This window comes from Hoplias malabaricus, chromosome X1 (genome assembly GCF_029633855.1).
Source record: "Hoplias malabaricus isolate fHopMal1 chromosome X1, fHopMal1.hap1, whole genome shotgun sequence".
Taxonomy (NCBI): domain Eukaryota; kingdom Metazoa; phylum Chordata; class Actinopteri; order Characiformes; family Erythrinidae; genus Hoplias; species Hoplias malabaricus.
The window spans coordinates 9,365,163-9,389,979 of record NC_089818.1 but is presented as its reverse complement, the minus strand read 5'-3'; the positions used below and the strand labels follow the sequence as shown (position 1 = coordinate 9,389,979).

The 24,817-nt window shown below is 43.5% G+C and overlaps 1 protein-coding gene and 1 long non-coding RNA gene across 2 annotated transcripts; one reads left to right on the top strand and one right to left on the bottom strand.

Moving 5' to 3' along the window:
* Window positions 1-438: 438 nt before the first annotated feature.
* bmper (BMP binding endothelial regulator) lies at window positions 439-22,474 on the bottom strand. Its single transcript, XM_066652117.1, has 14 exons — window positions 22,316-22,474; window positions 20,650-20,735; window positions 16,145-16,244; window positions 14,622-14,704; window positions 12,667-12,757; window positions 11,509-11,591; window positions 9,852-9,951; window positions 8,449-8,693; window positions 8,037-8,141; window positions 5,145-5,190; window positions 4,170-4,496; window positions 3,056-3,392; window positions 2,098-2,228; window positions 439-1,603 (listed from the first exon to the last, which is right to left on the bottom strand). Exons 1-14 carry the CDS (start codon window positions 22,407-22,409, stop codon window positions 1,422-1,424), a joined length of 2,010 nt encoding a protein of 669 aa, XP_066508214.1. The 5' UTR covers window positions 22,410-22,474; the 3' UTR covers window positions 439-1,421.
* On the top strand, window positions 21,132-24,781 carry LOC136675536 (uncharacterized). Its single transcript, XR_010796202.1, has 3 exons — window positions 21,132-21,507; window positions 21,707-21,757; window positions 24,483-24,781. It is a non-coding gene; the product is annotated as an uncharacterized lncRNA (long non-coding RNA).
* Window positions 24,782-24,817: the final 36 nt, after the last annotated feature.

Genomic DNA, 24,817 nt, shown 5'->3' with positions numbered 1-24,817 from the left:
GGGGGGGGGGGGGGCAACGGTCTTTTAAACCTTATTCCTTCAATTAGTAAGAAATAACATGTTTTCTGACTATCAATAAACACAGGTTAGGAACTCAAACTCCACTGTATTTATTTGTTTGACACTTTCATATCGCTGCTGCTTAGCCTTTAATAATGTTGTCCTGTGCTGAGTAGTGTCCGTGTGTCACGCTCTGTTTGAGCCTGTAGATGGTGCTACTTCTTAGATGGTAAATTAAAATGCCCAACATTCTCCACAAGGGGGCACCGTTAGCACACATAATTGTTGACGCTTCGTAATTGTAGCATTTCACATCACTAGCACTGTTCCTCCTGTCGGTGAATCTTTTCCATTTTCCACAAAGACAGACAGAAATCTGAGCAGAATGTTTCCAATAACTCATTTAAAGTGAATAATTATTTTATTATTTATGCCTTTAAAAGCTTATCGACAACATCAGGTATCAAGTTGTGCCACGCTATAAATAAGGGAAGCCAATATGAAGATTTGGCAATTTCTTGTTTTTTTTTTCTCTTTGTTTTGCCACCATAGGGGCAAATGCTAAACTTTGGCCCCTCTCTGCTGCAACAGAACCTGAATAAAGTCCTGGGTTCTTGCCACTCCTGTAGAATGCTGTTCAGGGCTAAAACATTCACAAGAGAGAAACTGCCTTGAGACACAGCAGCAGAAGGTAAAGGAGCCATTTTGTTCCTTTGAGAGGCTACAGGTCCTTAATGCTGTTTATAAATAATTGCTTACCAGTCAAGTAAAAAAAGACATTATTCACACACACTCACACACACACACACACGCACGCACGCACACACACAAACAGTTGAGCATTTGCAAATGCACACACAAAAATACACAGTACATTTCCCTGTGAGCTCTCGACAGCCATGTCACATCTTGTTTCTCTTCCAGCATAAACAAAATAAAACAACAAATCTAAAACAAATGCATAAATAATTCCCTTTAACTCAATATGAATAAAATTAACATTTTTTATCATTCCTTTTCCAAGTTGGTCTGATGTTCCCTGTTGGTTTATACACACACCCCTCATCGTCAGAGCTCAGTGAACAGTTGACGTCTTCCCTGTAGTTTGAGGTTCTACGTTGTTCAGAAGCTAGTTACCATTATCATCCTGGGATTATGCTTCGACCCACGCCAACAACTGCTCACGTGACACACGTGCGTATTAGGTTAGCGGTGACGTGACTAGTTCCCTCTGACCTTTATTCGTAGAAATGAGCTGAGGCCCCTGCGCTCTCGGTCTGTGTAGAGTGAGCTGGAGCTCAAAGACCGCAGTGTCCTGTCCCAAACCTCACACTTAGGAAGGTCACGAATCTCTGGTTCATTCAAGGCATGAGCACTAGAGTTAGTCTTTGGCCTGCGGCGCCTTCAGCAACCTACGAGGGTCATCGTCCAGGGCAGGATGTGGGCTTGATGCAGCGACCCTGGTTGAGGATTAGATTTGCTGGACAGTGGCAGCCGGCCACACAGGGCTTGAGGCACGGCCCGATCTCGTTCCAGTTGTCGCAGGTTTTGGTGCAGCCGGGACCACACGTGTCATAGACTGCGCCGTGTTTACATTGGGTAGCTGGAAAGAAAGACACACCAGTTCGGTCATTGTAACAACATGGAGCACTGGGACACGTTTCATTCAACAGGACTCGGGTATTACTTGCACATCATAAAATCTGTGTTCAAATCAATCACATGACCATGGGATTAAATACATAGGTTGGGATCTACACTAAATGCTAGGGGGGGACTTAATAATCACTGCTTTTAAAGCAACACTAGGTAAGATTTGTGTAATTCACTTTTACAGCACTGTCATGAAATCAAGAGCGAGGAAAAGGTCCCTACCCTTCTCAAAATAGTTACATAGTGCAGGTTCTACAGTGCTGAGCCCCGAGTAACAACGGCTCTCCTTATTACATTTCAGTGAATCGTCGCGATGATTTTAAAACTGTATTTTTTAATTTAAGGCAAAAATACTACGCAGTGTAAGTTACGAAACATTCACGAATAGGTGACGTCAAGAAAGGTGAAAAGAGAAGATACAGCATACTGTCGGTTATTACTCACTTATGCAAGACTGCTCTGGTTTCCAAAGCACAGGCGCTCCTTCCCTTTCACAGGCTCGACTGTAGGCGATGAAGGACTCACAGTAGCAGTTTTTATGCACTGGGCACTCGCACATGTCTGTCACACATGACCTGCACACAGAGGTTACACTCATTCATCAATGTTTGTGCATAATCAGACCTCTTTTCAGACATTAAAGAATGCTGTACAAAGGAAGCCATTAGTAAATATAATGTACATGTCCAAAACTCAGGGCGGCACAGTGGCGCAGCAGGTAGGGTCGCAGTCACACAGCTCCAGGGGCCTGGAGGTTGTGGGTTCGATTCCCGCTCCGAGTGACTGTCTGTGAGGAGTGTGGTGTGTTCTCCCTGTGTCTGCGTGGGTTTCCTCCGGGCGACTGTCTGTGAGGAGTGTGGTGTGTTCTCCCTGTGTTTATGTGGGTTTCCTCTGGGTGCTCCGGTTTCCTCCCACAGTCCAAAAACACACGTTGGTAGATGGATTGGTGACTCAAAAAGTGTCTGTAGGTGTGAGTGAATGTGTGTGTGTGTGTCTGTGTTGCCCTGTGAAGGTCTGGCGCCCCCTCCAGGGTGTATTCCTGTCTTGCGCCCAATGATTCCAGGTAGGCTCCGGACCCACCGCGACCCTGAACTGGATAAGGGTTACAGATAATGGATGAATGAATGTCCAAAACTCAGGAGTTCATTTGTAGATATGCAGCTTACATCTTCACAGAAATACACTCTCAATAAAATTAAAATTCTGGAAAATTTAAAAACAAAGTGTGGCAGTATCTATTAGAAATGATTCTCAGTGTAGGTTTATTCTGTGGAAAACAGTATATTGTGCTTGTAACATTTAGGGAACAAGGGCGACATCTAGTGCTCACTACAAGCAAGTGTGCACAATATTTTGGAAGCTTTATGCATGCTCTGCAAATTAAAACGTGAACAGTACTCACCTGTAAAAGGAGGTGAAGTCCACCACAGAGTGGCACTTTTGGAACTCCCAGGATTTGAGTTTGTGACAGGCCCTGTGCGCTCGGAGCTTTACTTTCACAGATGCGGGACAAAGGTATGGCACAGGCCTGCGGGGCGGCTGCTCACACACCTCGTTACCGTCCACGCGCCAGGACTCGGCAAACTCGTCCACGTCAAACTTAAACTGGCCATCGCCACCCATGGTGTCGTCCCGCTTGTGGCCGTTGTAGTTACCGCAGAGGCCGCAGAGCCGTCCCTTCAAGTGAGGCGCAGCTACCACCTCCACCAAGCTGTCTCCATCCCACGTGATTTCCAGACCTGAGTCAATCAGTCAGAGATGGAGAGGCAATGTTGAATCATATGTAATCAAGCCTGTCATCGCTGTTTAGACTGATATTCAGATTTAAGTGAATTAACACGGGTGTCCTCACACGCACTGCACATTTTGTGGGAATTTCTGGCACTGGCAGTTCTCCAGACATTTTTATTAATGAATTGATTCCTTGAATGCAAGATTAGGGACTAAGAACCACTTGCTTCTCACCAGGGTAGAGCAGATAAATTCATTAGAGGATCGATCTTCGTGTAAAAATATTGTTGCTAAGTGTTTTCTTTGTAAATGTTATAGTCTTGAGTCATGAATTCAGTGTTTATTGTTCTATGAAACAAAATCAGTCTTAGATTGAGACACAGGAACTACTTTTCCATTCACAGTCATCTTCCATTCCTCACACACGTGCACACACACACACACACCCAGACAGATTGATTGCTCTCATCTAATGGTGGAAAGAATGCAAAGCATTGTTATTGGAGCTATTTCACTCCATTAAACCCTGTCAGTTTATTTAAAGAAGCATTAAGTAATTTTTTACAACCAAGAAGTAGAAATATGTGATTTTGCTGCACTCCCTAAGTGCCCCAGTTTATGCTCCATAGAGCAGGTCCCCCACATGGGGGCAGCCATGTCTTAAAACAGAATCTCTGATGCAGCTATACCGCTTGGTGTCTGTATGTCATATATAATGTCCATGGCACTGGAATCAGGAAAATAACTGTTATCACACATCCACCCTGCGAAGGAATGCACCTCACCTACGATAGTGGTGAGCTTGAGCAGGTATCCGTCAAGGTCGATGTGCACGCCCGTGCTGTGGAAGGGCAGGGCGATGCGTGTGCCGTTCTGTCGGACGGTCAGATGTTGGTGTAAGCTGACGGTGAGGCCGGACATGCGCAGCTCCACTGACTTGGTCCAGGAAAAGGACCGAGTACGCCTTGCGTCATTTTTCACCAGCACCGTGAAGCTGTCCGCCACCGAGCAGTCCTTTGTCAGCACATATTCACACGTGCCCTGGAAGTTAAACGTGCGCCCGTCGAAAGTGTTGTAGTGGGGGTCGCCAAAAACAGTGCACACGCCTGGTTCTGAGGAGGGGGGTATGGAGAGAGGAAGCCATCATGGTGGTGAAATGTCAACTTCCTTTTTACCCCTTAGAAGATGAATTAACCGTAGCAACAACAAAAGCATGATGTAATTTGAAACTTATAAGTCTCCCTCAGAGCTCACTGAGAACTTCCGTTGAACATGCCTTCAATCCACAGTTTAGGAAATAGACTTAAACGGTGCTGATTTACTTAAGTTATGTTCATTTGGAACCACTAACTTGCAGGTAATCTCTATAAATATTTAATTTTAATTATATTAAACTACACTTAATTACAATTCATGGGTCTTTTACCACATTTCTAGTACAATTTAAATATATTTATATTCTTTGTGTAGTATTAGTCATACTACTGATGTATTGAGGTATTGTAACTTACTGGTCCATATTTATCAGTCTGTGTTTGTATTAGTGACATTTTATTTTATATTTTATTAATGATTAAGGCAATAAATTGAATGTGTTTTTGAGTTCAGGAGCAGCTCAGAGAAATACACGTCAGTTGTATTAGAAGAGTGGCAAAAATAAATAACTATGGAAAGTGTACTCAGTATACTTTAAATGTGACTTAATATAATTTAAAAGTCAAAAACATGAAGAGAAGCCAAGTGAATGTAAACTTACTCACTTTCAGTGCAAACAGGACAGCAGCCAGTCCGGTTCAGTATCTTATTCTGGGAGGAACATATAAACACAATCAGAGCTTAATCCTTTACTCATGAGGCAAACAAAAGTTGGTTTGTCTTCCCTTCTACTGTTATGTATCCTGTAATGTTCTGTAACCGCTTATCCAGTTCAGGGTCACGTGGGTCCAGAGCCTACCTGGAATCATTGGGCGCAAGGCGGGAATACACCCTGGAGGGGGCACCAGTCCTTCACAGCGCGACACACACTCACACATTCACTCACACACTCACACCTACAGACACTTTTTGAGTCACCAATCCACCTACCAAAACCTAAGTTTTTGCACCTGGAGGAAACCCATGTGGACACAGGGAGAACACACCACACTCCTCACAGACAGTCACCCGGAGGAAACCCACGCAGACACAGGGAGAACACACCACACTCCTCACAGACAGCAAATTCACCCGTGTTAAATTAACACTATTAGTGATGAATTAGCTGTGTTACGCCACTGTGCCGTCCTCATGTTCATTTTAATATAAAATATTAGCAACAGCAGCAGGTGTAAGATATGCACAAAATGGCACACAAAGGTCTAACTCCTGCTGATTTCTCTATGACAAACATGGACAGAAACTAAGACCAGCTACTCTGAACTGATTGAATTAATGAGCTAAAGCAGACAAAGGCCAACACTGAATGCAGGTGTCTCTGAGATACTAGGAAGGATAGGGTTAAACCGAGAGCAAAAAACAGACAAACAGACATTGTGTCTCAGTGAGGGAATGGAACAGGGCAGATTGTTTCAAGTGCCATCAGAAGTACACATCAAAGGTTTCACCCCCTCATCTACCTTGCACCCTCAGGGCAAAATACACCCCCCCCCCCCCAACAACACACACACACACACACACACACATAAAATGCCATACTCTCATCCAGAACCCCAGTCAATTCAGAGCACACAAAGCCCTGCGGTTTTAGAGACTGGCTTCTTGAGTCTAAATATAGGGTTCTGTTTCTTCAGTGTCACTCAAACAGGAGGTAAACTAGTCTAAAGTCAAAGTTAAAGGCTCTTCCTGCTGTCTGGCAGCCTCCCAAACCAGTCACAGGTGCATGATGGGAAATAGTATGCTTAAGTGTCATGTGGAAAGTGAGCACCATATATTTGAGCACAAAGGTATTAATATGAGCAAGAAATGTATGTATTCCTAAGTCATTATCTATCACATGATATGATTTACAGCAAACACAGTGAACTATTTTTGTCATAATAAATTATCACAGAACATATACATTTAAGTATATATTGCTCAACTCTATATAAAAAGCCAGTGTGCATTTCCAACTAAGGCCATGTAGTAGGATCCCCCTTATGACAAATAAATTACAGCCACAGAGAGAGTAAATCACCACCCTGAGAATGCCACACAGGTAGATATTTAAAATGCTGATTAGCCACAGCCCATAATTCTCCTGAGAAGCTGAAGTGAGTGGACATGGACAGCTGGTCAGGGATAGACGTAAAAAGTGAAGACACTAGTGGAAAGAGTCATGTTTCAAGGCTGTACGATACGGGTATCATATTGGGATTGCATTCCCACATTGTCATTTCAGAATGCTCTGAGATATGACAAAGGCCAAGGGTTTGGAGTTTCCCTGTACTGTGGTCAAAGAGGGGATTAAAAGTCATTATCAAACTGTGTGAATGGCATCAGGATCATCTTTGACACTGGAGGGCATCTGGATTACCCGAGTTCATGAGTGGAATACCAATTCATATGTTACAGTCGTACTGTGAGCGCACTATTGCTCATTCTGTTGTCGTTACTGAACATTTCTTAACGGGACTGAACAACAAACAGGATTATCTAAGCAACCATGGGGTAAAGCAGTACTTACACATACAAAGTTTATAGTTCGTTTTCATGCTCATAAATACCCTCAATAAGGCCTTGATTAAAAAAGATCAAGATGATTCATTCATTCATTCTCTGTAACCCTTATCCAGTTCAGGGTCACGGTGGGTCCAGAGCCTGCAAGGCAGGAATACACCCTGGAGGGGGCACCAGTCCTTCACAGAGCAACACACACTCACACTTACGGACACTTTAGAGTCGCCAATCCACCTACCAACGTGTGCTTTTGAAGCGTGGTAGGAAACCGGAGCACCCGGAGGAAACCCACGCAGACACAGGGAGAACACACCACACTCCTCACAGACAGTCACCCGGAGGAAACCCACGCGGACACAGGGAGAACACACCACACTCCTCACAGACATTCACACGGAGGAAACCCACACAGACACAGGGAGAACACACCACACTCCCCACAGACAGTCACCCGGAGGAAACCCACGCAGACACAGAGAGAACACACCACACACCTCAGAGACAGTCACCCGGAGGAAACCCACGCAGACACAGGGAGAACACACCACACTCCTCACAGACAGTCACCCGGAGGAAACCCACGCAGACACAGAGAGAACACACCACACACCTCAGAGACAGTCACCCGGAGGAAACCCACACAGACACAGGGAGAACACACCACACTCCCCACAGACAGTCACCCGGAGGAAACCCACGCAGACACAGAGAGAACACACCACACACCTCAGAGACAGTCACCCGGAGGAAACCCACACAGACACAGGGAGAACACACCACACTCCCCACAGACAGTCACCCGAGCGGGCCTCCAACCCACTACCTGCTGCACCACCGTGCCGCCCTGATCAAGATGACACTTACGTAAATAGAATAAAAAATCAACACCAATTCCTCATCCTCGGATGTTTACGATTCACTTATATGTGACACACTGAGTCAGAGAAGAGCTGTAGTTGGTGTTAGGTGCCTGAAGTGTGTGTTCGGTGTCTCACCGGAGGGCAGCTGGTCACTGGCACACAATGCTTGGGCTGACACTCTATGTTCCCTTTCACACAGGTGCACAGTGTACAGTTCAGCGATGACCATCTATCACCATCCTAACAGGGCAAACACATCCGGGATTAATAAAGCGCTTTAGGTTTAAGGCTAAAGATTCAAGCTGTGTTCCCTGCATTAATCTAATCATCCATCCAGCCATACATTTAACAGTACATTATTAATCCAGCCACATATTCATATACATACTTTCATTCATTTAAATATCTAATAGTTTATCTAATGCATACATCCATTTTCCCATTCAAATATTTATTACCTCTTTCCATCTAACTGTGTAATTTGCCTATTCATGTATATGCCCACTATCCATCCATCCAGTGAACTGAGTCATCTGTTGTGTCTCACCCTGTAGATTTTGTTCTTGACTCTGCAGTACTTCACGTCCTCCGTCTTCAGGTAGGAGAGACACCCTGGGCAGCAGGCTTCACCATGGCAGCTTCCCGCTGGAGAACAGCGCTTTCTGCACACCACTGTGGAGTTCAGGCAGGTGCACATTGTGCAGTTATCAAAGCCGAAAGACGTGCTGTTTTCATAGACCTCACTGTGGAACAGGCAGCTGCCCAGAGAGAGGTCAAACACTTTCCTCTGACCTGGACGAGACAGAAATAAAGACACCGCCAGTGAATTCTGGGAATAGGATTATTTTTTTACAGGTTACAGAAGTGTAGATGTTTTTTTAAAGTTTGTATTAGAACGGAATGAGCTGTTAATAGGTTCATAAGCAGAAACAGGAGTATTTTAGTTTCTTTTAAATGAGGTTAAAATGAGCATAATAAAGAAGAGACCTGCTTGACATATAATCATTCATTCATTATCTGTAACCCTTATCCAGTTCAGGGTCGCGGTGGGTCCAGAGCCTACCTGGAATCATTGGGCACAAGGCGGGAATACACCCTGGAGGGGGCACCAGTCCTTCACAGGGCAACACACACACACACACACACACTCGGACACATTTGAGTCGCCAATCCACCTACCAACATGTGTTTTTGGACTGTGGGAGGAAACCGGAGCACCCGGAGGAAACCCACACAGACACTGAGAGAACACACCACACTCCTCACAGACAGTCACCCGGAGGAAACCCACACAGACACAGAGAGAACACACCACACTCCTCACAGACAGTCACCCGGAGGAAACCAACGCAGACACAGGGAGAACACACCACACCCCTCACAGACAGTCACCCGGAGGAAACCAACGCAGACACAGGGAGAACACACCACACTCCTCACAGACAGTCACCCGGAGGAAACCCACACAGACACAGGGAGAACACACCACACTCCTCACAGACAGTCACCCGGAGGAAACCAACGCAGACACAGGGAGAACACACCACACTCCTCACAGACAGTCACCCGGAGGAAACCCACACAGACAGAGAGAACACACCACACTCTTCACAGACAGTCACCCGGAGGAAACCCACACAGACACAGGGAGAACACATCACACTCCTCACAGACAGTCACCCGGAGGAAACCCACGCAGACACAGAGAGAACACACCACACTCCTCACAGATAGTCACCCGGAGTATATGTCTAAGTATATGACAAATTAGTTTTATTCTGTAAGTCAACTGGTAAAACACTAAATCACTTCAGTGATGATTATTTTTATTCACGACAATTACATAATATTATTATTCGGTGAGACTATTTAAATAGGGAAAAGTCTTTAAAATAAATTAACCATTACATCTCAGTGGGTGTTGTTTGGACGGACTGTGAGCAAACTTACCCTGACACCTGGGGCAGCAGTGGCCTGGGGGTGTATGGCTCAGATGAGATGGGCAAGAGAGAACCGGACACACTTTCCTATGACACATTGTTCGGCCACCCTGATTTAAAAAAAAAAAGACAAACAGGACAATAAATAAAAACAAATGGTGTTTCCGCATTAGGGGGTATTAACATGTCCATTTTAGTGTAGGATCCAGGCTGCTCTGGGAGATTTACAGGTCTCAGGCATGCACGCAACTAATGACAACTGCCAGCCCCATTCATCAGAGAAGGAAGCATCACAGAGGACAGAGACACTGATACTCGTGTAGCTTTTAACCAAGAACTGCCTCAAAAAAACAAAGTCGCACAGTTCACAGTGAGGTCAACCATAAATTAAACTTTTGAAGGGTGTGTGAACAAAGATTAGCTCGGTGTGTGTTCTGAGTGAGTTTCTGCGGCACATGCCTCTAAATATCACTCAATAACTCAATATAATATCAATTTGTTCTATATGTGTGTGGGGGTAGGTGAGTATAAGTGGTAGTAGAGTTCTCAAAGATCAGAAGAGTGGACTAATTAAATACTATTAGATTAGAAGGGTTGTGGGGGGTCCGGAACCTACACAGAATCACTGGGCGCTAGGCAGGAACACACCCTGGGGGTGGGTGGGGGACAGGTCCTTCACAGGGTGACACACACTCACACATTCACTCACACCGATGGACAGTAGCTAATCCATCTACCAATGTGTGTTTTTGGACAGCGGGAGGAAACCCACGTGGACACTCACCCATAGCAGGGCTCGAACCCACAACCCCAGGACCCTGGAGCTGTGCGACGGTGACACTACCTGCCACCGTGCCGCCCCATACCACAGATGAACTGTCCTTATCTCAGGGACTGCCGAAATAAATTAATTAGTGTTCCCTGATTTTTGCAAAACATTGTAAATGATAAGGGATATATTTATTATGCCGTATCAAGATAACGTATTAAAACAAACATTGTGTTAGTGAGTGTAGTATTTTCAGGTATGCCCACCACAGCAGTGTGTGAGGCAGTGGATACCATCTGTACAGGAATGTCAGGGCTGGAGGTGGGGTGGATGACTCATATGAACCCATGTATAGGGTTATAACACTGCCATCATTAAAATGACCAAACAAAGCCACGGAGAATATAAACCAAAGTCTCCAGAGAGCAGGAACCAACATCCAAAATAAGCCCTCTGTTTGGACAGCTTTCCAGAGTCCTACAATACTGGCCCAACACACACACACACACACACACACACACACGTACATACATTCACATGTGCCTTTTATAACCGCTAACTCTGTAATTGACTGGGAAGTGCAGTAAAGGCTCTAATGTGTTTATATGCAAAGTTTATTTATTGTTAAAAGGTGGTGAGACAAGCCCAGTGGCTCCCCAGAGAGTCAAAGACAAACCCATTAGAGTCACACGCAGCTCAGCCAACCACTTCAAAACTCATCCTAAAAGATGTAAGGCTGGGAGCAAGCCATTGCCTACTCCACAACATTAAGCACAGCATATTTCTAAATTGGTAACTTTACGTAGGAAGGAATAACCAGTCTTAATTGTGAAGGAGAGTTGATTGAATATGAGCACTCATGTATTCTGTGGTGGATGTAACCAGAAGAGATACTCACAGTGCATGTGCATTGGATGCACGGTTTCCCCTCAGGCTGGAACTCCTCTTTTTCTTTATAAAGGCGCCCCTCAAAGATACAGCCTGAGCACAAGAAAGGCATTAAAAATTAGGGAAAAATATATGGATATTGAAACTAACATCCTTCTTTCTTTAATATAATATAAAATATAACATAGATAGTATAATATAACCCACGCGGACACGGGGAGAACTACACCACACTCCTCACAGACAGTCACCCGGAGGAAACCCACACAGACACAGAGAGAACACACCACACTCCTCACAGACAATCACCCGGAGGAAACCCACGCAGACACAGGGAGAACACACCACACTCCTCACAGACAATCACCCGGAGGAAACCCACGCAGACACAGGGAGAACACACCACACTCCTCACAGACAGTCACCCGGAGGAAACCCACGCAGACACAGAGAGAACACATCACAGACACCACACTCCTCACAGACAGTCACCCGGAGGAAACCCACGCAGACACAGGGAGAACACACCAAAATCCTCACAAACAGTCACCCGGAGGAAACCCACGCTGACACAGAGAGAACACACCACACTCCTCACAGACAGTCACCCGGAGGAAACCCACACAGACACAGGGAGAACACACCACACTCCTCACAGACAGTCACCCGGAGGAAACCCACACAGACAGAGAGAACACACCACACTCCTCACAGTCACCCGGAGGAAACCCACGCAGACACAGAGAGAACACACCACACTCCTCACAGTCACCCGGAGGAAACCCACACAGACACAGAGAGAACACACCACACTCCTCACAGACAGTCACCCAGAGGAAACCCACACAGACACAGGGAGAACACACCACACTCCTCACAGACAGTCACTTGGAGGAAACCCACGCAGACACAGAGAGAACACACCACACTCCTCACAGACAGTCACCCGGAGCGGGAATCGAACCCACAACTTCCAGGTCCCTGGAGCTGTGTAACTGCGACACTACTTGCTGCACCACCGTGTCGCCCATCATGATAATATTTTAATATTAGATTCATTGCTGTTTCTAACTAATTGATGGTGGCTACTCAAATATTTGTGAGGAGTATTAGGGGGGTTAATCCTGCACGCTGATATGTACATATACATGCACAAATACCAACTCACTTGGACAAGAGGGGCAGCACTTTTTGGGATGGATCTTGGGATTCTTGCAGGGAACCACACACTGCATTTCTGCCTCGGTGATTACACCTTCCTGTCCCAAACACAAAAACATCAAGCTGTTACAAACTGAACGGCCACATCCTTCTTCAATCCTGGATTTCCCTGCTTACGTCCAACTGATTCAGTGGACTTGTCTGGGTAAAAAGGTTTCAGTACCTTTTTGGACACCACAACAAAAGTATAAAACAACTGTTAATGGTAAAGAAACACACTAAATGTATTAAAGAGTGTAGGATTACTTTCATGAATACAACATCCACTGTGTTAGAAAACAGAGATGAGCAGATTGTCCAAGTAAACATCTTAAAACTGTGGCTACAGGTGGAGATGGAGATGCTGAGACTTTCCCAACTACTTTCTCTACTACTAAAGTCTCAAGCCTTTAAAGTTACACTACGTTGTATTTGTACAATACATTTTCAGCTTCAAAACAATTGTAATGCTTCAATGAGCTGTAACAGGGAGAATAGAACCTCTGCTGTGGCTACTCCAGGCTCAGCGCTGCAACTGCAGTTTCTTCTGGTGGAGGGTAGGACAGTGCTCTACAAGGGAAATTACACTCTGTGGCTGTAGGGGGAGCCCATGAGCATATATACCAAATCTTACCCAATGATCCTTTAATGGAAAAGCCCTTGGTCATTGGACTTATTGGTATTTGGCAGAGATTGTACATCTCTAGGCTAATTTGACCTTTTTCAATGTATCCTTATGGCAGGGCTTATATAATGAGCAGTATTAATATAATATTTAATGTGCTCAGCAGAAATCTCTCAGAATGCAGTCTCTCAGAATGCAAGGAGAGTGTTGAAATATTTAAACGGTGAAAGTGAATTTTAATTTTTCTTAGCTGAATCACTCACTCTGTGGCTACATGAGCGGGGCCCTTTGCCCATGACTTATTGACACTCGTGCCACAGCTGAGCATTTTCATACTGGCCTAAGCTCTTCTCTTTCAGTTTGGATCCTTAATGTTTTTGGAATCCACTCGGAAGTTTGCCCACACACCTGTGTTCTCCCCAAAGGCCAGACCTTTGCTGTGGCTGTGAAGCATGAAATAAGACAGCTTTGTGGCAGAGATGTGTGTGTGTGTGTGGAAATCGGGGACCCAGATGTGCAGACGGAACAGCCAAGTTCACCTGTTTACCCGCTGCAAGGCAATAAGCTATAAATCTGTCCTCAGTCTCTCCTTCTGCACTTAACTAACACTCTTTGAGAAGGTCACTGAGTGGGATGCTGAAGAGGTAACTCCAGGCCAAACCACATTCAGTTCTTACTAAAACAGACACATCTGATCTAATAAATCAAATACATCATCTAATAAATCAAATGCATTCTGTAATCCGATTGACTGAGCCAGGTTCACAGTGACGGGTTGGGTGCCTAAATGTGACACACAGCTTCATGTAACTTATTGCTTTATGTAATTTGATGTTAATATTGTGAAAGGGTTGCACTGTACACATCCAAGTCAAAAGAATGTGGATGTTGGGTCAGATTTGTTGTACCCTCTTCCAGACGTTACATAGTGCAGTTTCTGCAGCACTGAGCCCAGATGCTCCTTATTACAGGTCCGTGAATCATCACAATAATTTTGAAGCTCTCATTTTAATATTTGAAAATATTACATAATGTTTACATTTCAAATTACAATTAAATGTTACATTAAAAATGTGTTTTAAACATTAGGTATGAACCTAATACATTAATAAACAATGATCTAGGAACAAAATCCTCCTGCTAAAGCTCCGAGATGTTTGACAGGTTCACGGGTGAGCTCACTGCTCTAATTTACTCATCAATCTTCAGAACATTCTCAAACCACAGATTAATCACAGAGACAAGGCCCTCTCTAAACCCTAATACAGCAAAAACGGTCACATGAAATATTACTTCACCTGACATCGACGTGTGATGCATGGCTTGGTGGGAGTAGTCCAGGAATATGAGCTATTATAGGCTTTCCCTTCCAGCTGACAACCTGGAGAGAGAGAGAGAGAGAGAGAGAGATTAATTCAGATTCTGAAAAGCATCCCACTGATCTCAGTGAATTTGTCCTGCATAGTTTGAATAGACAACACATTAAGTCACTACTGTGTGGATGGAAACTCTACCCCAAGTTAAAGTCTGTGGTTTACCGTAAGCCCTTTGAAAGAGGTGAACCATGGGACAGAAGGCAAAGCCTGCCCTCCGTCCTATCGACCCTTTCGCCCTAATTTTACGCGTCTGTATTAAAACAAATTCAACATGGCCCCAAATGAAAGGAACCAGCATGGAACCGTGAGTTCTGGAGGGAACGCAGGAACAACACAAAAGATGACGGCTTGGGATTTTCCATTCAAAACTAACAAAAAGTGCTCTGACATAAAACAAAACAAAAAAAAAGCCAGGCATGTTTAATAAACCTTGGCTCATAAAATAAAAAGAGAGACAGGGGGAGAGAGTGAGAAAGAAAGAGAGAAAGAAAGAGAGAGAGAGAGAAGCAGATCACAAAAAAACAAAGCCTTATACCCCTGCTGTGAAGCTACAACTCTAGTCTAAAGTGACCCCAGCTAAACTGGCGTTTCCTCTCTTTCTGACAAGAGCGTACGGGCCAAACCAGCACTGAAGCAGCGCAGACCTCATAAAAAAGAGGATTTTATTTCTGTGCTCCATAAACCCAAGCTGCACCCAAGACTCCAATTCTCAACCAGCAACAGCAGCTGCTGGGTCCCTACGTGGATAGCAGGACTCTTTTAGCACACACACATGCCCTTTTTCTCATACACAAAAGACCTTTATGTCCACGGAGCAGATCTCTGCGCTTGAAGCCGAAGAGTGAGTTGCTCGGTTTGGAGCGCTGCTCTGATCAGGTACTCGTAAAGAAAGGAGTCACTCATGGCCGTGTGTTTTCTGATTTTGCAACATGTCTGGACTAAAATCACTGTAATGCACAAACTCTGGAGGCTGGCTGCCTTGTGGTAAGAGAAATGAGACAGCAACTGAAAAGGCAGACTGGGCATACACCCAGGACAGACTGTGTATTTATGGGTATTTATACAGAAATATAGTCCTACAGTCAAAAAAACGTATTTATTAATGTTTTTAAAATACAAAACAAAAAAATACTCGTGGGTGCAATGTTTTTATTTCAGTGGCTTCATGTGTCTCAACTAATTACACCCTAGAATCAAAACTATCGGTTCTATAACGCTCACTGCTAAAATGGTGTCTACTTCACTGTTATTTTGCAAGTCGTAGGAAATCTGTCATAAAAAGTAATGAAGTGAAAAAAAAACGTTAATTGATCTGTCCACGAAAAACAATCACAGATACAATGTTGGCAAACACCTTTAGAAACAGTGTTGAATAATAGCACAGTACAAACAAGGCCTTATGTCTGTCATTGGTTTTTATTGTGAGTGTCTTTTGTCTTCTTCACCTTTACATCTTTCACAACAGGCTCCAGTCTGCTTTACAACCAGAGCGCAATCCTCTGCCACTAGAGGGCACTTCTCCTGCTTGCAATCTGCTTTTCCATCCTGAAAAGAGAGAGAGAGAGAGAGAGAGAGTATTTTTTGAGTAAATTTTAAAATTTGATTTGATTAAAAAAAAAAGACAGGCCTGAAAAAGTGAAGGGAAAATGGATATTTTCGGGGGAAAAAATTCAATAGCTTACTCTCAATGAGAGAGAAACAGAAAATTATGCTGAGCAAGAGGAGCAGTCTGGAGCAAGATTAGAGTTAGAAAAAAGAAGAGAAAGAAATCCATCAAGGAGATGGAAGGCTGGGGTGTGGATGAGGTAGAAAAGAGAGCAGACAACCAAAGGGCAGGGTTAGAAATCTGAAGAAACAATCTAAATTCCAGCTCAGACCACTTTGTTTTCCTGCTGATGCTGTCAGAAGAAAAACCTCATATCTCCAAAACAATATATCCATGAATGGTCCATTAACATTCACATATTTTACAAAATATTTTTTAAATTATTTTTAAAGAAATTCAATGTGTTACATTTGTAGATTAAGGGCTAAGCACCACTTAATGGCCCTCCATGAATATTTCACATTATTGTAGTTACTGACAGATATAAGTATGAATTAAAATGAAAATAGCAGCTTAATTTGATTTAAAACTGACAATTTTATTAAATTGACGGAAAAACCCGAGCTCGCTACGGAAATTCCTGAAGGCGACCGTGACGTCACTGGTGGACAACAGCTGAACAACGCCGCGGTAAAACACCGTTATGACTGACTGTTATGACAGTATCTAGCTAAATAACCAACATTATTCATGACAATAGCCTAGCAATAAGCTAAACTCAAATTTAGAGATACCGTTATTCTTGTAAATGTGATCGAAGTCGAACTCGAATTCATCCGACACTATAAACCTCCGTAATGCAGCTACGTAGCCGAGTATAATCTGAGACACCGAGTTTAGCGAGTCAAGCTAACGTTAACTAACACCAACTAAAACAGGCGAAGTGAGTGTCCTCACCCTGTTTACCTCCATGTTACAGAGGCTCTTGAACACCTTTCGTTGGTGTCCTTACATGCCCATATTGTTGGAAAAGCGCCAGTGAAATGAGCTACAGATAACGGAGTGAGCGGATGGTCCTTTCCAAAGTGCCCGTTTAAAGTGGACAAATTTAGTCCATTTTCTGGATATTTTGGGATCTTTGGGCCATTTGTTCACAGATGTCCCACTGTACATTGAATGATTGCAGCCAAAAACAACACACCTTTTCCTCATTTTGCATTAAATTAAGTGCAGCTTCTAGAGTTGTTGTCCACCATCTACGTCACAGGCAAGACGCCTATTAGAGTTTCCCAACACCGTTGGGGGGGGGACCAACGGTCTTTTAAACCTTATTCCTTCAATTAGTAAGAAATAACATGTTTTCTGACGATCAATAAACACAAGTTAGGAACTCAGATTCCACTGTATATGTTTGACACTTTCATATAGCTGGTGCTTAGCCTTTAATGACTTTGGCCCGACTGCCTCTGTCAGTCGATTTGAACCAAATTTGTGTCAAATCTCTCCAAGGTCAGAGGAACAGCTCGAGCTGATAAATGTCCCAGGCAGCGGATTACAGGCTCAGTCAGAGAAGAGAGGAACTATCAGCTTACAACACAGCCAGCAACATCCCACCCTCCATTGATTTCCTTTCATAAAGTTAGACTCTACCGTAAGTCAATACAAGGAATTCATTAAGCCGTCACGTCGCCTCGGAGAGATGACAGCAGAAGACGAAGGCGGAAAACTCGAGAGTCCCTCAGAGACCCGTCGTCACCCGGTCTCTTTGACACTAACACTGCTTTCCCCCACATACCCGGCCGGGCTCAAATCGCACTCTAATACAGTCTAATCGTGTCAAAGACACACTGTTAGACTGGGGAGCTTGTACATTGTAGTGACTGTGGTTTCCCCTTGACCTTCTTTAGTTTGTGTGAAAGGCTGTGGCCTCTTCAGAGTGGCTCCTAGTACTTGCTCACTCTTTCTCTCCACACAATAAAAGCACTTCCCTTCTCCATTGTTACCTTACTGTACTCATAAAAGTCCAGCAAACCACAATGAATCCACAGTCAAGAACAAAGCTATTGTAATATCGTCACTGTCCAGTGAAAAACATGTATTTGTATTTGTGTGGACTTTAACTTTACTCGTCATTTAAACACTTTAAACAGAGTTTTCATGTTGTGTAAACACAATACAAATGTTCTAAAACTACGTAGTGAAATAATTTTAGAGAAATTATTTTAATAAAATCTTTTTACATTGACTTCCCTTTAAATTTACGAATGTTTTTTTCCCTCCAAAAGTTCCAAAGTATATGTTAAGCCTTGCCAGAAACTTAGCAACGGTAAGGGATGGACAAACACCCTATTTACACCATTCGTTTCAGAAGAAATGACAGGATAAGCGTATGAAATAGCTGATGGACAGTTATTTGATTCATCGGTGATAGATCCAGCACGGGAATTTTGGCACGTGAACCTCAGGACTTCAGAAAAGCCTGTGTCAGACATGCCACGCTCTTGTCCTGAAATCCCTGGTTGTAGATTTAGGGTTTGGGCATTAGCTTGTATTTGCCCACCTGTGTTTTTTCCCCACTCAGTCATTAGCAGTAAGTGATGTGGACCGTAGGGACCTTTCTGAAAAAGGGCAAAGGTCAGAGGAGATTAAACTCGGAGCCCCCCGAAAGCTCTCTACATGAAGACTCCAGTCTCGGTCTGAGAGACGAGGTCTGGAAAACAGTTTCTATACCTCATATAGAGAAAATCATAGATGAAACTACATTTCTGATCTGAGATTAGTTGTCGTTATTCTAGTGAGAGTGAGGGGCATTGTCTGATATGTGGGCCATGTCTTACAATAAGAGCGAGCAATATGGCAATAACCGTAACACTAGAACACATCTTCATGATATATATGTTTATGACGTATTCTGATGGAACACAAATGAGTAATATTTTCGGTATGAACCACTTACAAAGGCACAGATATTTTTTAACCAGTTACTAGCTATTCATTGATTGGCTCTTGATACTTGGTCTAAATCCACACTACACCAATGTTCTCAGTGTCAGAAAGTACAGATGACTACTATTAAACACGCTGAAAACCACAATATGACACACTATACGTCAGTAATATAACATAAGAGACTTTAAAACTGATATGTAGACGTGCCAAAACAAGCTCATAAGTGTCTGTTGCTTTTCCCTCACGGTCTGAGGGAAAGTCTCAGAACTCTTAAGACCATTTGTCCTCTCATGGCCCCAGTTAATGCCCCTGCCCTTGCCTTCTGACCCCTAACCTTTCTCTAAAAACATGCAGGTCATGACCTACACACATAAGCAGAGACTGTGCCGCTGCCCTCATCAGCACAGGCTTGAGAGAAACTTTTCACAGCATGTGCGCAGATCAGGGATCAGTAGACGCTGGCACGTTGCTGATGAAAGCGGTGCCTTACTGATTAAGCACAAATTATTTTGTTTTATTATTACACTGACTAATATTTTATAGCTTAAAAAATTGCTCTTTTTCAAGTAGACTTGACACCCCCCACCCCCCCGTATAGAGGCAGGATTTGGAGATACTGTATAAAGCTTGGTTATGACAGTGAGTATAGTGCTGCATTGCAATTAAATCAAAATAAAATGTGTTATTTAATAAAAGCAGCCCATTTCTGCTGGAATATTTCTGCAAGGCTGTTTGCATTCAAACATCAAACATCGCCTGCATTCACCCAAGAAGTGTGGAGTGTTGTTCTGAACCCCCACCCCTCTGCTTCACAACACCTTGCCTTTATACCAATCCAGCCGACACTTAGTTCTGGGCAGGTTGGCATTAGGCCCATGTGCGACTGCAACACAGATTCTCATTCTATTGATTAATGCCAAGGTGCCATGGACTGAATGGTTAAAGCTGTCTGTCTGCAAAATGAATGCCTATTTTATTCAATTCTAATCAGAAACTAAATAGACAAGGTGCTTCTGTGCTTTACCACTGTGTAAATGCAGGACAGTCAGAGGAGGTGGAAGAAAGACTGAAGCTGCTGTGCTGCTCACTGGTCGGCCATTAGAAGATATTTTAATGGGGTCTCGTACTCCGCGCCACAGCGTCTCTCCGGCCAGAGGGAGGCAGATTAAAGGAGGGCTGTGACCCGCAGCAGAAGGCCAGGGGCAGATTAGATAAGGCCAGGGGTAAAACTCACTTAGACCTCTATCAGAGGAGTCTGTCACACCTCAGGAGATTCTCAACAAGAGAGAGAGAGTGTGTGTGCTGGGTGGGAGCAGGAAAGAAGATGTGATTGAGAGATGTGACAGAGAGAGAATGAATACCACTGCCGAGTTGATTTTCATGCTACACAAATGGGATAGCATTAACTAGCACATGTGTTGAAAGACGGGTGGAAATAATTCTGTAGTTTCTCACCAGACACACACAGGAGATGCAGGGGTTGTCTGTGATATTGGGGATGTGAAGTACCTCTCCTTCATTATCACAGCTCGCCTCAGTACCTGCGAAAACACACACTTTTCTTATAAACCCGGAATAAATAAGTGTCTTGAACAGTTTGGTTTCCTTATATTTCCGTATATTTTCATATATATCTATCTTTTTTCATAAATGGTTAGAGAACCTTAGCCCATTAGCCAAAAAAACCTTAAGTTTTATAAATCTGGAGTAAATTTACTCCAAATTTATAAAACTTAAGGTTTTTAAAAGCTTTGTTTTGTGAAAAACAGTAACAGAGCAATCTATAAATACACCAAACATAGTAAGAGAACCCAGGTGTGACAGTAATAGCTGCTCGTTAGCCATTTTTGCGGCTTTATTTCATTGTTTACAGCTACATACACCTCGGTTTTGTTCGGGTTTTCCCGCTCAAGCTCGCTCTCCTCGAGCAGAACTGTCACGCGCGTCAGTGTGGAGTTTAAATATTAACGGACGAAACGGATGAAACAACGTTCGATTTTATCATCAGAGCAAAAAAAATGGACAAAACGAGTTCATAGCTATTTCAGAGAGAGCTACACTGAGTAAGTGAGAGATTCACCTGCTCCTTAACTCAATTTAAAACGTTAGAGGTGACAAAATGATCGCTTTTACTTCTGATTTACGGAAGATTTTGTTATAAACGGGTCCAGTAAATGTGCTTACGTCATGCACTCCATTAAACAAAAAGCAAATAAGAGCCCAACCCAGTTCAGTAATGTTTATTTCAGTTAAGTTCAAATTAATGTGATTTTACAACGTTTGGAAACGTCACCTGCAACTGGAACACTTGAGGTAAATGATTTATCGCTCTACATTAACGTGTTACGTTAAGAAGACGCTGTTTTTTTTATTTTTTAATTATAAAAATTATGTAGGAAAACTTCCTTGTGTTAGTATCCACGTTGAAATTTTCAGAATGATTTATCTCTAGTTCAGTTCGACTGAATTCTGTACAGTTGTATTCATACGTATTTGTTATACATTTTTCCAGAGCCATAGAAATACAGAGAGGACTGGGAACACAGGAAATAAGACAGGGGAGGTGAGAAAATATTTTAAAGGTGCTTGTTTTTAGAAATTGCAGTGGAAATGTGCAATTTTTCAATATAAGAATTAGTCGTTGTACATTCAGATAACAAAGTTAAATGTACAAAAATCAACAGTAGATTTTCCAATCAAAAAGCGTCTATAAGCTGTGATATCTGAAATTTGCTTCTTTATTTTTGCCCATCTGTCTAAAAAACTTGAAGACCCTGGTCAAATTATATTTTGTTGAAACGTTAGTTCAGAAATGGACACAGACTTGGCATTTATATTTTTCTATTAATCATCTATGTAAAGAAACATACAAGATATAATATGTCTATTTCAAATTTGCCATAAATTCTGCGTACCACTTGTAGTTTGGCAGTAGAACGCTTCGCTTTTGGCGCTATCATTGGAGCTGGTGTAGTGTGTGGTTTTGGAGGCTGCCATCGCTGCGGCACCGGTGGTAATGACCGAGTGATGGAGAAGTCTCTGTCTCTCTCTCTCTCTCTCTCTCTCTCTCTCTCTCTTTCTCTCTCTCTCTCTCTCTCTCACACACACACATCTCGCTTACCTGTGATTAAAGGTGAGATCCTCCGCGGGGTGTGCAGCACTAACAGCACGAACAAAACCCAGCAGGGGGCTTTAGTGGGCGGACACTCAGCCATCAAGACGCGCTGGTCATAAAACGTGGAGGGCAAAAATAGAAAAGAGAAAAAAAAAAGAAAGAAAGAATGCCAGAAAAAGAAAAAAAAAAACGAGAACGAAAAAGGAGAGAATAAACTCACTTTTCCAATAAGAAAAAGTGGTAGAGGAAGCGATTGCGGTTAAAATCCAATCAGTCTCGAGCGGCCGGAAGGGTCGGTGCCGGTAAATGGAGCTCTGCTCTCACTCATCATCGCTCAGCGCTCGCGGATTCCTCCGGTTGCTCCGCCGCGTAAATATCCTCAGACGTCCATCCACGAGGGCGCGCGCGCGCACGCGTCCTATAACACACCGGCGCGGTCACGCTCAGCCTCGCGACTGGGTGTGCAACTTCTGTCGGCACCAAGGTATAACTGCTACTGCAGCTACCACTGTCTCCTGCTTCTAACACTGCGGCTAATTCTGCTGCTCTCGCTTTCCTCTCCGCCCCAGTTAAACATTCGCGCGACGCAGGACCCTCCTCCTAGCGCTCAGATACACCAACCCCCCCCCCCCCCCCCCCCACCCCCCCAACCCTACTCTACACACACACACACACACACACACCTCTTCTGCTTCTGCACACAGTAAGCACACTTCACACATACTCAGTAAATCAATCAATCAATCAATCTATCTATCTATCTATCTATCTATCTATCTATCTATCTATCTATCTATCGTATACAAACACACCCGGTCAAATGGCAGCAAGTTAACAGTTTCTTTGCAGGGCTCTTCTAAGTGTATTTTCTGAGTTTAACCAAAATACAAAACAAATTAAAACATATGTTTATTAAAATGTGCCTTGACATCTGGCACCGGTGATTTTTTTTATGTTACTTCATAAATATATTCATTTTAGAAAACACATGAACGGTGCCTTTAAAGTCGGGCCGTTTAAACCGTTGAGGGGGCTTTTAACGCGCTCATCAGCCACAGAAGATGTCTGTGATCGGCTTTCACTAAACATCCGGAATTCACTCGTATACGAGCCTCAGATCACGCTAACGAGCCTTTTGCTTTCTCGCAGAAGACACAGCAAACAGTTTCAGGATTAACATAACAATCAACTGGGCGCACAAAGACAGAGTAAACATTTAGCAATGACTGTCACGGAGGGTTTTATTTACAGACCATTTCGCCTTTTACGAAATGTGACCTCATAAAATAACGTTATATAGTCTTGACTAAAAAGTCTGACCTCAAATCTGTGTTTAATTTGGTCTTGTTGTGAGGCAGGGTTAAGTTTCAGGTGTGGAATACCTCAGACAAAGGTAAATGACGTCATAGTCACATCTGCATCAAAAGCCTGCGACTGAACCAAGAGCCCACTGCAGTGTCATTAAACAGCACAAGCAATGACAACAGTTCCCCATGCCACGACGCTGCTCTCACACTCATTTTCTGTCATGCAAACTAAACTCCTCGGAGCTGCATGTGAATAGAGCCGGACTCTGCAGCACATCCCAGCAGCCGCAGCCAGGGCTGTTAATTGTAACCGGAGAACAAATAAAACGTGTCTTCAGAGGAGCGGTTAAAACGCAGGAGCCCCACCTTTTTAACTGTGGTCAACTGTTAGGAGACTGTTAGTTTTCCTCTTTTATTGCACTGCATTATTTTCAAGCTGAGGGAAACCACACACCGCTGTGGGGGTGGGGCAGCATTAATATTAGGCGCTAGATGGCGCCAAAGAGCACTTTAGTTCTAAGCTCTTTAATCAGCGTGTGGTGGAGAACTGAAGGGCCAAAGGCAGAGTGTGTTTGAAAGCTCGGTTCATTTACTTATTTACATATGCAAACATGAATACATACTATATTTACCCTAGGGCATAATCAGTAATAGAAAACGTTTCTATCCCTGGCTTCTGTCATTAGTTTTAACGACTGCACGTTAATTTGCTCCTTTCGGCATTTGAAAACAACATCCACTGCAGGTGTTGCATTATATTTAGTGGTGTATTATACATTTTTATGTATACTTTTATTATTATTATATTCTACAGATTGATTATTCAAGGTTTAAAAGTCCTGAGTGTGTGTCCCCTGCTGTTGTAGGTGTGTTGGCTCAGCTGGCGGAGTGTAAAACCGGAGGCAGACTCTTGGTCTCCGTGCAGTCAGCTGGACTGTCTGGACTGGATGTGGGGGATTCACACAATAAGACTCGGACATAGAAGGCGTAAGGCAGAGTTGCTTGCTCTTACACTTAAAACAAACGTGACCTCTGACCACTCATAGGCTGAAGGGGCAGCGGCTGTGCCTGCCACGAGTTTTACATGAGTGTCTACAACAGCCACACTCTCCTGCTGGGCACACACATGCTCCTGCACGGCACACTGGCCAAAAGTTTGTAAGCAAGCAATGATTGATCAAAAGTTTTTAATCAAAATGGT

What these genes read in the sequence shown, in the direction of transcription:
- bmper (XM_066652117.1), bottom strand. Translation starts at nt 22,409, where the DNA reads ATGGCTGAGTGTCCGCCCACTAAAGCCCCCTGCTGGGTTTTGTTCGTG. An exon ending in CTGTTGTGAAAGATGTAAAG is followed by an intron (nt 14,705 to 16,144) that starts GTGAAGAAGACA and finishes CTCTCTCTCCAG; the next exon opens with GTTGTCAGCTGGAAGGGAAA. An exon ending in GCATCCAATGCACATGCACT is followed by an intron (nt 9,952 to 11,508) that starts GTGAGTATCTCT and finishes TTTTTAAATCAG; the next exon opens with GGTGGCCGAACAATGTGTCA.